Source organism: Scyliorhinus canicula, chromosome 5 (genome assembly GCF_902713615.1).
Source record: "Scyliorhinus canicula chromosome 5, sScyCan1.1, whole genome shotgun sequence".
Classification (NCBI taxonomy): Eukaryota; Metazoa; Chordata; class Chondrichthyes; order Carcharhiniformes; family Scyliorhinidae; genus Scyliorhinus; species Scyliorhinus canicula.
In genome coordinates, this window is record NC_052150.1 from 125,831,276 (window position 1) to 125,847,633 (window position 16,358).

Genomic DNA, 16,358 nt, shown 5'->3' on the forward strand with positions numbered 1-16,358 from the left:
TAAAGTAAGGTTAAGGGGGGGGATTGTTGGGTTACGGGTATAGGCTGGATACGTGGGTTTGAGTAGGGTGATCATGGCTCGGCACAACATCGAGGGCCGAAGGGCCTGTTCTGTGCTGTACTGTTGTATCTATCTATCTAAGTATAAGACCCTGTAGAGCAAGGCTTCTCTGGGTGCGAATGACACCTGTTCACGGTATTTTGGGCTGTCCAATATTTTGCCGACAGGACTGGACTCAATCCTGTCACTATCTTCATGGAGCACACTCCGACCCAACTCATATTAGACAGCTGACTCAAAGACGGCTTAGTAAGCCAGGTCCATGCCGCACGCTGGACACTGTTATTGCAGGGTAGGGATATTACTGTGAAATGAACTAAAGTGCCCACGTTCCTAGTTGACAACTTGCATTACAGGGGAACCCCACATGTGTGCCAGGTAATAGCGACCAAACACCCCACGGGATCCTTCATTGCCAAACCACTAGAGCCATGGCAGGCAACAGACAGGCAGCCACGAAGCACACCAAGAATACGTTTAAAATTTATGTCGATGGCTCCTCCATGATTGAGGACGGGAGTAGAATAACTTGCTGTGGCATTATATGGAGGACGCGTCGGGACACCCACTGGAAGAAGTAGCCCTGAAACTACCAGGACACCTGGGAGCCCAAGCCGCGGGCTGTCCACGATAGCTCATGTGGTCACGCACCCCGGCTCATTCCCAACCCCCGCCACCATACATTCGGACAGCATGTACGTACGCAACAGCCTGACAGAGTTCCTTCCCCTACGGCAAGCACAAGGTTTTGTCTTGGCAGACGGAAAGCCCCTTCCATCGGCACCATTATTGAAATATATTATGAAAGAAGCCAGTGGCAGCACATACCGCATCACCAAAGTTAAAAGCCACCACCGGACCTCCCCGCCCAGCAACTGCAAGGCCGACACCTTAGCTAAAGCCGCCGCCCGTAATGGACACTTCTGGCAACCACCCGGATGTGAGCCAATAAGTGCAGTGACTGTGGTCCCAGACCAACATAGCTGACCTAGCCCAGGCCCAACGCACGGACGAATCCCTGAAAGTAATCTTAGATGGGACCTACCCATCCCCATACTTTAAATGGAGGGACAAACTCACTACACAGGATGGCTTGATTTTAAAGAACTGCAATTACGTTATCCCCACCCAAGACATAAATCAGCTCACCTACCAGTTCCACGACGGACAGGGGCACCAGGATATAGTCACGACACAGAACACTTCAAAACACTATACTGGTGGCCGGAATTACGGGATGATGTACCCACTACATAGAGAATTGCCTCATTTGCGCACAGAATAACCCCGATATATATGCCAGGAAGGAACAATTGAGGCACACCCGTCCTGTGGAAGGTCCCTGGACAAATCTAACGTGGATTACATTGACCCACTCCCACCTTGGAGAAACGGCTTTAAGTATGATTTTGTCGTCAGCAATATGTTCACTTAATGTTGTTGAGGCATTCCCTACCCACTCCAACACAGCTAAGGCCACAGCTAAAATCCTGCCCACCAGATCTTCACATGATGGGGTCTTCCCCGCAACAGACAGTCCGGTAAAGGGACACATTTCACCGGACGGGTCATGCAAAATGTAAAGACTATGTTTGGGATCAAGCAGAATTTCCACGTAGCACACCTGTGTTCCACACACATAGTTTATTTAAACATCTTACAGGCCAAGCATTGCTAAATTTTAAACGTCTTCGAGGCCGAGCATGGCTAAATTTTAACATTCATCCGCATTCGTCCAGGATTACTCCTGTTCATCCAACCTACCTTCACCACTCAACTGGGTCGTGACCGGCACTCCTATATTTGTTCCTGTATTTCGTGTTAACACACACCACTCCTGACTTTGTTCATTTATCTGGTGCTGATACACACACAGTTCTATATCTGTTCGTATATCTGGTATCCATAGTCACAGATGCCACTCCTATATTTAATAATAATAATCTTTTATTGTCACAAGTATGACGTTACTGTGAAAAGCCCCTAGTCGCCACATTCCGGCACCTGTTCGTGTAAGCTTGTACGGGAATTGAACCCCTGCTGCTGGCCTTGTTCTGCATCACAAACCAGCTGTCTGGGCTTATATTTGCTCTTTGTACACCAACATTCATTCCCTCTGTCCCAGGGTGAACTCACCCACTTCATCCACTCGAATCTCTTCCTACACTCAGCCATTGCAGTACTTTACTCTTTTGCAGACTCTGTGAAGATACATTCCTGCAGTATATGTATCCCAGGTTGCATAGCAGGCCACCCCTACAGCCAATTATAGTTGGTACCAGCCATGACGTTGTCCCTTCATCCGAAACTATGAAAGTTACGACACCTGTTCACAGCTACTTTATCTTTGGGTTGCTCACTATCTGAAATGGCTACTTAAAAAACACTCACCAAATATTGAATTCATATTTAATTTCTGCCTGGGCAGGGCTCAACCCCCTGCACCAATGCTTCCCACACCACAGTTTGGTTGTGGGATGAAGGCCGTATTGATCCTGTGACTCATTTACCGCGCCTTTCTCTTTTCACCGCTCTTTTCGTTGGTCACTTTTGACAGATCCAACATGCTATTTGCACTTAAGGCCACTTGTGATTGCTGCTATATTAAATCGGGCTGCCCTTATTTTCAGCCCATTAAGTAAACCTCTGTGCTCCCGGGACATAAACAAATAAAACCGACCACCCTAAAATTCAGCCGGTTAAGATAAGCCTCATCCATTGTATGGTTGTGTTTGAAAGATTTCCAACCACTCTAAGCCGCAGCCATTATAAGGCTGTGTTAACAAAAAAAAAAGAAAAGGCGGGAGTCACGCATAGTGACCGTATAAAATGCAGACATTAAGCATACGATAACGACCAAAACTATGTTTGATATCCTCAGGACACCAACGAACGACACAAGATGAAACCATTCTCATCACAGGAATCACTGGGCTCAAAACGCAGGACAACACAAACCTTTTATACCCTGGCTAACCATGGTTTGCTCCACCTGACGAGGGGGAATGCGAGGATGGTGTACGATGGATACACCCCAATATGAGTATTATGGTCAGATGCAATAATTAGAGGCTCATTTACAAAAAGCCAAACAGGACCTCAGATGGATGCTACCTTAGTGTCACCATAAAAGGGGATTGGTGGTGATTTTCAAATAACGGGTGTCCCAAAATTGGACGTCTTGCTAATAGCCCTGAAAAGGGATTGGAACTTAGGTAAAGATGCCCCCCGGGGGGGGGGGGGGGGGGGGGGGGGGGGTAAACTTAGCCCTATTTGAGATCAGACAAGACCAAAGCCAGCCCTAGACACACCTCACTCCATTTGTCCTGAAGCCACCCGTCCCACAAAATGGATTAGTACGATAAAACACAGGGAAATCCTGTATGATAACATCTACCATCAATTGGTACTGGTGGTGGTGGATACAGCTGGGACTCAATCACCAGAGTCTGCTTTCCCCAACTTAAACGTCTATACCTCCTTTGACCCGTAGGTTAGGACGCAAGAAAAGAATGGACGAGAGACAGAACAGGGTCAAGAGGGGACTGATAAATGACGCAGCAACAGCTTAAGGGGCAGGAATGTCAACTATTAACTCCCTTGATTTGGTTAATTTGGACAACAAACTCAGACTCCTGCTCCAACAGGCCCTAAATTCTATTAATGAGGACAACCAGAAAGATGCTGAGGGGGATCTGACCGGGAATGCAGCTAACAGTCACATGGTAGCTGTATTAGAGGGACATGCCAGGACTATCAACCAAATTATATGGGAAAAAAAGACAATAACCAGCAGCAGAATCGGACTCTCTGTAGTGTGTATGGGCAATGGATGATAGAGCAGCTGAGGGTAAATTTAGACCAGGTCCACAGGGAGCAGATTCCATCTTGGATTAGTGACGAACAGATGGAGCATTTATTCACCGGGAACAAACACCCAAAATTATCTGGCTGCCAAATGAGACAATTGCCTAAAGTTTGGTTCAACAATGACTGCAGGGGAACTCCAGGGACATTCTTTGGAATGATCCTACGACCTCCAATCATAACAGATGACCTGACTGGACTAAGGGTTTTTGAGGAGGACAATATAGGGACAATCCACGACGACATTTGGATAGGGCATGACGGCACTCTATCGCACGCAGTAGAAAAGGATGGGAAGCTCGTAGGCACTATTCTGGACAGATGTCAGCAAACTGACACAATAATTGCATGCCCCTACCTGGTACATCTAAACAAGCATGCAATGTGTGGCTTTCGGACAAACACCACTCTAAATTGCACCATAGTGGCATGCAGCCTGGACACAGATATCACTTGGATAGCATACAAGGGAGCAGGAGAGTATTGCCTGACCACCTCCCTGAAACAATATCAGTATGGCACGGCACACTGTGACATCACCAACAATACATTCTGCATCAAACCCGACATCCTGGCCCAGGTGGGCCTCATACATTTGATAGATATACAGAAGAGGGAAAGGGTGGACATAAATGCCACCGATAAGCTCCAGCAAAATCTGGGGGATTATTATGAAGAGTATGATACCGAATTAAAGCCTGAGGAACTACAAACAATTCAACAATAATTGGCTTCAGCAAATTGTGGTGGTATGAATGGGAGCACTACCATTGGTGCAGAGCATTGGTTTCCCATTGGCTCTGGCTGGTCATGTGCCTCTCGTCTGATTGGCTGGGACTAGTATAAGTACCCAGAGTTCCCGGCGGTCGGCCTTTCTCTGTAGTCGACCACCGGGCTAACAACTAGCTGATTAAAGCCTAAGTTTGGACATTCATCGTGCCTCGCGTCCAATTGATGGTACATCACAAATAAAACCTTCACCAAAGTGATCCAACAAACTCAAGGTGTAAAAAGACAAATCACAGAAATTAAGGCCACCACTTGGTGGGATGATTTTTGGAACTGGAGCTCAAATGTACAGATACACCCTATCATTCGCCTTATTTCACACTTGATTCTGTTCACGTTAATTTATCTCATTATCCTCACTTTCCAATTCTGTAGGTGGAAAGCCAAAATAACCCAATATCAGGACTTGGGATCCATGTTCATAACATGGGCCCCCCCAGATGTAACCAAATTAAAAAGCCATCTGGAACTCATACTTATTTACACTAGTAACAAGCATTACTGTATCAACTTAGGTTTCAATTTCATACTGGCATTATTATTTTTATTTTTGTATAATTGTGTTGACATTTTTCATTTCTGTGTAACTTTATCATTTTACATGTATGTAGTTAAGTATGTGATTGTAAGGATAAATTGGAATAGCATCTGTAATGTGTAATTGAATTTAGTGCTGGGCCTTCCTTGACGGACGGGTGACTGGGGATGCTGGGCAGGTATTGGTTCTGAGTTCAGGATCAAGAGGAGAGATATATGGCCACCTAAAATGGTGTCAGGCAGAGGACGCTGGGAAAAGTGGCCAAGTTCAGGGACAAACAGACTGCAGCTCCAAATAAACAAAATGCTGCAGCCCAGACAAAGAACAAAACAGCACAGGAACAGGTCCTTCGGCCCTCCAAGCCTGCGTCGACCATGCTGCCCGTCTAAAGTAAAATCTTCTACACTTCCGGGGTCCGTATCCCTCTATTCCCATCCTATTCATGTATTTGTCAAGATGCCCCTTAAAAGTCACTAACATCCCTGCTTTCACCACCACTTTACAAATAGCCGAGGAAAAAGGCCATCAAAAGGCCATCCTGGGACAATGGGTTTAAATGTAAATCACTACAATGTAGCAGACTCAGTGGTGCCTGTTTCCTATTGGGAAAGGCCTACGTGCCGCAGATACTAATGGAAATGGGCGGTAAGGATACATCAAGATGGCGGGTCTTGATTGGACCTAATCGATCAGGGTATTCGAGCCCCGATTCCAATCGATTGATTGGAAGCTCACCTGGGACCGCCCAAAAAGGCGCAAAACACCCGGGGACAAAAGGTGCTGCACAACCCCTCATTCAGTCTCTCGACAGCAACCAACAACGGTGGCCCTTCACCAGCCGAAGACAAGGAAGACCATACACGCTACTGAGAGAAGGACCAGAGCAAAGTACAACGACAACCAGCAACTAACCATCAACACTGTGAGACTGCGAATCTCAGATAAAGGCCATGACTGTCCGGTACTTGTCAGTCACTTGAAAGTTAAGGTCTTGCATGTAATAGCTTTGCATTTCAACTTGTGTGTGCGTGTGTGATTGAAATAACCTTAACATTGTGTGTACATAAATAAATTATATTGTTGTATGAAACAACTTATGGTCATTCGTATATGGGTTAAAGACACACTGTGGTTTAGGCACAACACAGGTGATGGGGGTGAGCAGGCACTCAGCAGATAGGCAGGGATCAGACTACGGCATTGAATGAGGAGCACCAGGACACAGCTGTCTGCTGTTTATCATCTCCTGCCCTGCTCTTGACCATACCCCGCTGATAATGCTGACACAGTCCCATCACCCTGGAGTGATGAACCCGGAGGTTCCAGGTTCGATCCGAGCTCTGGGTCACTGTCCGTGTGCAGTTTGCACATTCTTCCCGTGTTTGAGTGGGTTTCGCCCCCACAACCCAAAGATGTGCAGGGTAGGTGGATTGGCCATGTTAAATTACTTCTTAATTGGAAAAAATGAATTAGGTACTCTAAATTTTTTTTTAAATCATGGATTGACATTAGGACGGGTGCTCATCACTACCTTTATCAATAATCTACTGAAGTGTGGGGAGGAATTTCTCACCAACTTTGTAGATGGTACAAAGCATTGGAATCTTAGATGAGAAAAATTGATTACAGGCTCATCTAGTCACAATGGGAAAAAGGACCTGCTTCTGACAGATGTAATTTATTATACAAATATAGCATTGCACATTAGGAGGGTGGACACCAAGCTGGTGTGCACCATGCAGAATTGCGTTTAAGGCTGCGGAACGATAAAAAATTCTGTGATTAAAAAATTCTTCTAAGGTGCATGAGGTAGATAGGTTTGGCACAGGAGTGTTGATTACAAAGCACAGAAGTAGTTCTGGATTCAGGAAGTAATGCCACTTTCTCTCACTGCCCCACATCATTGACCAACCCATGCAGTCTGTGTGGTCTCTTCAAAAATTCAAAAGGGAGTTTGACAAGATCGTGAATGAATTCCTGAATGAACTCCAACATTATGCCCAGTAGATAAGCATTGAAGGGTGACTGTTGGAGCTCTGACAATGCACATAACCAAGGTACTCGTGTGCCTTCAGTTTAACACATGCTGATGGGCCTAATGTGCTTTTCCAATCTTTTATTTCCGAAGCCCTGCGTTTTATATCCAGAACCAAAGCATTTCACTTTGTGAGGACCAATTTTGTTGATTTCACAGATGGCCAACTCTGATTATAGCGAGCAAGATTCCTGCTGGTTAAAATCCACTCATACTACACAATCGATGGATCATTGCCAGCCCGTGTCTGCACCCACTTGCAAAATCAATACAATTCCTATGTTTGTAATATTGCAGCTGTGTCCCCAGGGAAGCTGTCAGCCAGTAGACATTGCACGAGCTAACCTTACCAGTAAAAATCTTGTCTGCTGAAAGTTCAGCCACTGTAAAACCAAAGAGTGAGTGTCCGATAATATTTCAGCCCAGTGTATGATAAAACACACCACATTGGTAGCAACATACAATCATTAAATGTTATCAAATAAATTTTTCCATTTTGCCTTTGGGATTAGCTGAAGGATAGAACTAGCCATGGTGAAACTTTCTTAGCCTAAAATTCTAGTTCAGCCCATTTATAATGTCCCCTATATTTCTGGCTGAAGTTACGTTTTACCATATTTGACCTCCCTGCTCCAAAGTTTGAAAACATCCATGACTGAACATTGCTGTTCAAAACCCTACTCAGTACAAATTAAGTTGATCTACTGCCTTCCCTGCAGCCAACCTTAACTGCAGAGGATATCAACAGAAGTAGCTGTTCACCTTTACTGATAATGACTCTTAAAAACAATTATAGCACATCATATCAACACTCCCTCATTCCTCCCACAGTACCCCTGAATTTTATTGGAGTTTTGTTTAGTCCCCTATTCCTCCCAAGTTTATCATAGAAATCATAGAACTTACAGTGCAGACGGAGGCCATTCGGCCCATCGAGTCTGCACCAGCCCTTGGAAAGAGCACCCGACATAAGCCCACACCTCCATCCTATCCCCGTAACCCAGCAACCCCACCTAACCTTTTTGGGCACGTAGGGCAATTTAGCATAGCCAATCTACCTAATCCGTCTTAGGTCACTGCCTGTGCGGTGTTTGAACATTCTCCCTGTGACTGCATGGTGCTCTGGTTTCCTTCCACAAGTCCCGAAAGGCTTGCTGTTAGGTGAATTGGATATTCTGAATTCTCCCTCTGTGTATTCGAACAGGTGGCGGAATGTGGCGGCAAGGGGCTTTTCACAGTAACTTCATTGCAGTGTTAATGTAAGCCTACTTGTGAAAATAAAGATTACTATTATTACCTGCACATCTTTAGACTGTGGGAGGAAACCGGAGCACCCAGAGGAAACCCACACAGACACAGGGAGAATGTGCAGACTCCGCGCAGACAGTGATCCAAGCTGGGAATCGAACCTGGGACCCTGGAACGTGAAGCAACAGTGCTAACCACTGTGCTGCCGTGCCATCCGTATCTCAAATAAAAGCTGCTCCATTTACTTTCACATATGTTCTCACATGCCATACATCAACATTATACCAAAAGGCCAAAATAGTTCAAATGTAAAAAACATTGTTGCTCTAATTAATTTCAATAAGGAAAAAAATCCCAAGACCTGGATGGTTAGGAAAAACAAGAGAACCTACCTGATTACCTCCCTGACCATGGCACCCAAACAAAGACAGATGTGCTCCTACAGGACTATGTTCTGGTGCGTTGTAATCTAGGCATTCTGAGTGAATTCCTGCACTTCGAATCTGGAAGAAATGTCCCAATGTTAAAAGGTATGCAGGAAAAGAAACATCAAATACACCCTGGATCCGATCCATTCACATACTAGATGTTGAGGATAGCTAGCATTCCAATGAGATGGCGCAGTAAATATTAAAAGGGTTCACACCAGGTGGCCTTTCAATATTCTAAGACTATTACTGGTGCAGCATTACAACATAGAACATAGAACAATACAGCACACTACAGGCCCTTCAGCCCACGATGTTGTGCTGACCATTTATCCTAATCTAAGATCAACCTAACCTGCACCCCTTCAATTTACTGCTGTCCATGTGCCTGTCTAAGAGTCGCTTAAATGTCCCTCATGACTCTGACTCCGCCACCTCCACTGGCGGTGCATTCCACACACCCACCACTCTCTGTGTAAAGAACCTACCTCTGACATCTCCCCTATACCTTTCTCCAATCACCTTAAAATTATGTCCCCATAAATGACAGCCATTTCCACCCTGGGGATAAGCCTCTGGCTATTCACTCTTTCCATGCCTCTCATCTCCTTGTACACCTCGATGAAGTCACCTCTCTGCCTTCTTCGCTCCAGTGAGAAAAGCCCTAGCTCCCTCAAACCTTCTTCATAAGACATGCCCTCCATTCCAGGCAGCATCCTGGTAAATCTCCTCTGTCCCCTCTCCAAAGCATCCACATCCTTCCTATGATGAGGCGACTAGAACTGGACAAAATATTCCAAGTGCGGTCTAACTAGAGTTTTATAAAGCTGCAGCAATACCTCGCGGCTCTTAAACTCAATCCCCCTGTTAATGAAAGCCAACACACCATACACTTTCTCAACAACCCTATCAACCGGAGTGGCAACTTTAAGGGATCTATGTACGTGGACCCCAAGATCCCTCTGTTCCTCCACACTTCCAAGAATCCTGCCTTCAACCCTGTATTCAGCATTCAAATTCGACCTTACAAAATGAATCACTTCACATTTATCAAGGTTGAACTCCATCTGCCACTTCTCAACCCAGCTCTGCATCCTGTCAATGTCCTGTTATAACCTGCAACAACCTCAACACTATCTACAACTCCACCAACCCTTGTGTCATCGGCAAACTTACTAACCCACCCTTCCACTTCCTCATCCAAGTCATTTATAAAAACCACAAAGAGCAGAGGTCCCAGAATAGATGTTTGTGGGACACCACTGGTCACCGACCTGCAGGCGGAATACTTTCCATCCACTACCACTCGCTACCTTCTTTCGGCCAGCCAATTCTGTATCCAGACAGCCAAATTTCCCTGTATCCCATGCCCCTTAACTTTCTGAATGAGTCTACCATGGGGAACCTTATCAAATACCTTACTGAAATCCATACACACCACATCCACTGCCCAACCTTCATCAATGTGTCTTGTCACATCCTCAAATAATTCAATGAGGCTTGCGAGGCATGACCTACCCCTCACAAAGCTATGCTAACTATCTTTAATCAAACTATGTTTTTGTAAATAATCATAAGTCCTATCTCTCAGAATCCTTGCCAATATTTTGCTCACCACAGACATAAGACTGATGGGTCTGTAATTCCCAGGGATTTCCCTATTCCCTTTCTTGAACAAGGGAACAACATTCGCCTCCCTCCAATCAGCCGGTACTACTCCAGTGGAGAGTGAGGACGCAAAGATCATCGCCAACGGCACAGCAATCTCCTCCCTCGCTTCCCATAGTAACCTTGGGTATATCCCGTCAGGCCCAGGGGACTTATCTATCCTGATGCTTTTCAACATTTCCAGCACATCCTCCTTCTTAATATCAACCTGTCCAAGTCTATTAACCTGGTTCACACTGTTCTCATGGGCAACAAGGTCCCTCTCTCCAGTGAATACTGAAGTAAAGTATTCATTTAGGGCCTCCCCATCTCTTCAGACTCTAGGCACAAGTTCCCTCCACTTTCCCCGATCGGCCCTACTCTAACTCTGATCATCCTCTTATTTCTCACATAAGTGTAGAACGCCTTGGGGTTTTCCCTAATCCAGGGCTTTTTCATGCCCCCTTCTAGCTCTCCTCAGTCCATTTTTGAGTTCCTTAGTCATTACTATGACTTAACGCCTCATTATCAAAGTATTACATCATATTTAAAATCCATGCAATGACATGTGTTCAGCTACATTAGGTTGGCACACACACACTGGGCGCAATTCTCCCAAAGGGAGACAAAGAGCTGACGCGGAGTGAAACCCGGAGTGTTTCACTCCGGCGTCGGAGGCCGCTCCTCGCCCCCTATCCCCACCTCCCCGCCCCCAGGGGGTTAGGAGCGGCGGCGCGTGAATTCCGAACGCCCGGCCTTGACGCTTGTGTCAAAGCGGCGCACCGGGAATGACACGGCCGGCAGCGCATAAGTGACGTCAGCCGCGCATGCGCGGTTGCCGTCTTCCCCTCCGCTGCCCCGCAAGACATGGCGGCTTGATCTTGCAGGGCGGCGGAGGGAAAAGAGTGCGTCTTTTAGAGACGCCGGCCCGACTATCGGTGGGCACTGATTGCGGGCCAGACATCTCCTGAGCACGCCCGTGATGCTCGATCCTCCCTCCGTTCCCCACAGGCCCCACACACAGCAGTTGCGTGCTGTTCACGCCGGCAGCGACCAGGTGTGGTTGGTGCCGGCGTGAACCGGTCGGGTTCGGCAGGCCGCTCGGCCCATTCGGGCCGGAGAATCGGCGGTCGCCGTGAGAAACGGCGAGCGGCGATTCTCCGAGTGGCATGTCGCAAAACGCGACACGCCATTTTGGGGGTGGGGGGGGGGGGGGGGGGTGGGAGAATCGCGGGGGGTGCCAAGGCAGCGTGGCGTGATTCGCCCGGCCCTCCCGCGATTCTTCCACCCGGCGTGGGGTGCGGAGAATCGCGCCCACTGTTTTTCAGAATCCCAGGACAAGGAGATTTTCTTCATTTCCCAGGCCTAACATTTCCTTGTAAATTATGGTACAATAGCTGCTGTGGCAAGCTGTGCACAAGTGAATTACATCTGTTTTACTGTGGAAACTCCCCATGTGTAAATTTCCTTCATCATTTGCCAAACCCCATGTACAAGTCTTGGAAATAAAAATTCCTACACTTATACCAGTTATAAATAGGTATAAATATTTAGGTGAAGTACAACTAAAACTGGCATAAAAGAGTTGTGATGTTTAAGAGTTAATTTCTTGGGGGTGCAAAGGAAACTCACTGAGACCTGGGCTTAATAAAGAGCTGTTAGTTTCAGTGCAACCCCAACTCATGGATGAACGGAGGTAGAGGCAGAGATGTGCAATGTTACAGGAGTGGAAGCAGGAGAACTTTGTGATAGTGAGGTTTAGGTTGGAAGCTCAATGTAGAGCTCAGACAGGGCCTTAGCCTGAGAAATAGGGAGTTTCTTGAAACAAAAAGGAATATTAAAAGAGTATGGGGAACAAACAGGAAAGAAGGACTACATTCAGTTGCGAAAGGAGAAAACGACCGCACTGACCTAAATATCCTTTTTTGGAATTATTTGGTGCTGAATTCTACCTTAACTTCATTATAATTGCAGACAAACTACGTTTTACGCTCTTCTCCAAATCCCAAATATTTTTTTTTTAAATGGAGGCTGAATCCAATGTTTACAAGACAAATGGCTATTCAACCTAAACCTCTTGTATTAGATCTCAGAATGAGCTGTCCCATGTCCCTGCCGTTCCATGGACCCTTTAAAGATTTTGCTTCCAGGAAGAGAGCAACTAAGAGGTAACCACCCACTAAAGTTGACTTTTCCTTGAAACACTGGATGTGGATGAGGAGGGAGAATTGACATAATTGCTTACCGCTCCATGCCAGCTAGGACGATCCTCTGGCACATGCAATTCTGGGTATATATTCTTCAAATACCAATTGAAATTGTTGCACTTCAAGCGCTCCCGGAGCAGCTTTCTTTCAGAAACATCTCCATATTTTTCCTGAAACAAAGGAAGCCCTTTACAGTGAACCATTCAAAATCTCAGGCTGGTTGACTCTTCTGCTTCACTCTCCATTCCTATATAGAACATAGAACAGTACAGTACAGAACAGGCCCTTCGGCCCTCGATGTTGTGCCGAGCAATGATCACCCTACTCAAACCCACGTATCCACCCTATACCCGCAACCCAACAACCCCCCCCCCCTTAACCTTACTTTTTAGGACACTACGGGCAATTTAGCAAGGCCAATCCACCTAACCCGCACATCTTTGGACTGTGGGAGGAAACCGGAGCACACACGGGGAGGACGTGCAGACTCCGCACAGACAGTGACCCAGCCGGGAATCGAACCTGGGACCCTGGAGCTGTGAAGCATTTATGCTAACCACCATGCTACCGTGCTGCCCACGGTATCTGGAACTTGTACCCAAGGATAGTTATGAAAGAATCTTGGATGTTGGCTGATATAGTTATACTTAAGAGTTACGTCTGCCAGCTTGGAACACATTGCTAAATGTGTCGAAGAAAACTTTGTAGGGTTGACTGACCCAAGATTACTTCAGCTTTGACCTGATCCAATACCTTGGTTGCTGCCAATCAGTCTACCTGCTACTGCTGTTATGATTGTGCACCATTGCTAAACTTGCTAGACCACTTCCATGGTATTATTGTTCAAGCACAACGAATACCAACAGTCATGTGTGCTCTCAGTAACTAGGTGCAGACTGCATAGTGTCAATTTTGAAAAAATCTTCCAAAATCTCTCTCGCAGCATGAAGTTTCTCTGTCCAACCTGCTCTGCACTCGAAAGTGGAAAGGATCAAAGGCTAATTCTGGTGACATTGGACATGTATTCATTATCAATTCGATAGCAGATGGGTTGAATGCAACCATCTTTAGAACCAAAATTACTGAACAAGGCAATATTATGGGTCAGCAAAAGTGTAATGCATTCTGACCAATTTTTAGAATAATGTTATGTTTAGTGGACCATGAAAGAGCTGAATGAGTAAAAGCCACTTCTTTCCATCACTCTGTTTATAATACGGTTGAAGATTATTTTCAATGCTATGATTTCTGTAACTTAAGAAAGTTTCTCCAGTACAGTCTGGTAAATATACAATATATAAAAATTGACACTCAATTTAAATTTAACATTTCTAAAACAGGGATAATTATAGCTGTTTAAATGTAATGGAACCTTCACTATTCACCCAAGCTTATCTGGTATAGTTTTGTGGAACAGTCTCATTGTTGCAACACCGTAATATTTTGCTATTTGGATTTCATTTTTCTTGGTGAATGAATTGACCTTTTTGGTATCTGGGCTGCACTTGTCTCCATTCCCATGTCTGTGGAACTTTTTATCATCCCAGTCTCCAAGATCCACAAGTCTCTCCCCACTGTGGCAGGTAATGCAGGTTCCACTGTCACTTATGGATGTTGAACGCAAACCTCATGGCTCAGTACCTTTTTAGCTGGAGGATTCCGGTAATAGAAGTGTACTTTGTATTCATCCATCCACACTTCAGCTGCTCGCACAGTGTTTTGGAGGAAATTTGGCCGAGCGTAAGGAGCACGCTTTGGAAAAACGTGGCCTACATGTGAACATGGATCAATTTCCAAGGTGCCTCTACATTGCCATATCTTTTGAAGTAATTTAAAAACAAATTAAGACAAGAAATACAACTAACAAAATACTACAACACCAACAGAATAGAATCATACAGTGACACAGTCCAGAAGTACATCTATCAGCTCATCACATCTCTTTATTAACCTACAATTATACAGCGCCTTTAACATCCAAAAATATCCCAAGGCTTGTTGGAATGAATCAATCAGAAAAATAAAGGAGGGAAGTGGTGGATGATGGGAAGGATCATGCAGGGTTCGGGAGGGGAGGGAAGACCTAGGCAGATGACGGCACAGCAGCCAACTGAGGTGCAAAGTGAAGGGGGTGATTGGGGGTGTCCAAAGCCTGGTTTGTACTAAAACAGGAATTGACAAGGTGGTGGAAGCAGGTTAGTAACTTTGAAAAAGGAATGAGATAAATAATTGAAAAGGAAAGAATTACAGGGCTATGGGAACAAATTAGATTACTCTTTCAAAGGAGGAGAATAGGCACTGGTGGCAAAATGGCCGCCTTCAGTTCTTTGATTTCTTGCTTGGGAATTATCTTTGCTTTCCTGGATGGTCTTCGAATAGCAAGTAGTTTACATGATGGAGAGCATATCCTGATGGTGCTTTTAAGCAGACTAGCCAGATTTGAATATAAAATGGTTAAACTAGTTCTTCTCCAAAAACATTCAAAACCCATGTCCCCTGGATCCAAGGGAGCATTATCAGGGATGTACTGAAAGAAGACAAGGGCACTGAAAGTGGTGGGAATGGGGAGATATAGCAAATAAATTGCAGCATAGGTGTCACACAGAAGTCGTGGAGTTTTATAGCATAGAAAGAGGCCTTTCGGCCCATTGTGTCAGCTCCGGCCATCAAATACCTATCTATTCTAATCCCACAGTGCATATGTGTAGCCTTGTAAGCTTTGGCGTTAAATGTTCATCTAAATGCTTCTTAAATGTTGTGAGGGTCTCTGCCACCCTTTCAGGTAGAGAGTTCCAGATTCCCACCACCCTCTTGGTGAAAAAGCTTTGCCTCAAATATCCTCCAAATCTCATGCACCTCACATTAACTCCCCCTAGTTACCGATCACTCGACTAAGGGAAATCATTTTTTCCTACCTACCCTATCTATATCCCTCATCATTTTGTATACCTCGATGAGGGCCTCACTCAGTCTTGTCTGCTCCAAGGAAAATCCAGCCTCTCTTCATAGCTGAATGATCCAGCCCATGTAATTTAGCTCACTGGGCTAAATCACTGGCTTTTAAAGCAGACCAAGCAGGCCAGCAGCACGGTTCGATTCCCGTACCAGCCTCCCCGGACAGGCGCCGGAATGTGGCGACTAGGGGATTTTCACAGTAACGTCATTGAAGCCTACTCGTGACAATAAGCGATTTTCATTTCATTTCATTTCATATCCTGGTGAATCTCCACTGCACCTTTCTAGTGTAATCACATCCTTCCTATGGTGTGGCATCGAGTACTGCCCCAGCAACTAGATGTGGTCTAACATGTGTTTTGTACAGCTCCATCATAACCTCCCTGCTCTTATATTCTATGTCTGGCTAATAAAGGTAAATATCCTATATTGCTTCTGAACCACCTTATCTACCTGTCCTGCTGTCTTCAGGGATCTTTGGAGATGCATCCCAAGGTCCCTCTGACCCTCTGTTCTTCCTAGCGTCCTACCATTCATCGTGTATTCTCCTGCCTTGTTAGTCCTCCAAAAATGCATTACCTCAC

General features: G+C 45.5%; 1 protein-coding gene across 2 annotated transcripts in view; it reads right to left on the bottom strand.

Annotated features, from left to right (window-relative positions):
* poc1bl (POC1 centriolar protein homolog B (Chlamydomonas), like) overlaps positions 1-16,358 on the bottom strand; it is a 94,443-nt gene that overhangs the window by 29,659 nt on the left and 48,426 nt on the right. For both annotated transcript variants that reach the window (XM_038797585.1, XM_038797586.1), the window contains exons 7-9: positions 14,461-14,637; positions 12,858-12,989; positions 8,930-9,040 (exon numbers count right to left, since the gene is read on the bottom strand). In XM_038797585.1, coding sequence (XP_038653513.1) covers positions 8,930-9,040; positions 12,858-12,989; positions 14,461-14,637 — 420 coding nt within the window. The remainder of the gene's footprint in view (positions 1-8,929; positions 9,041-12,857; positions 12,990-14,460; positions 14,638-16,358) is intronic.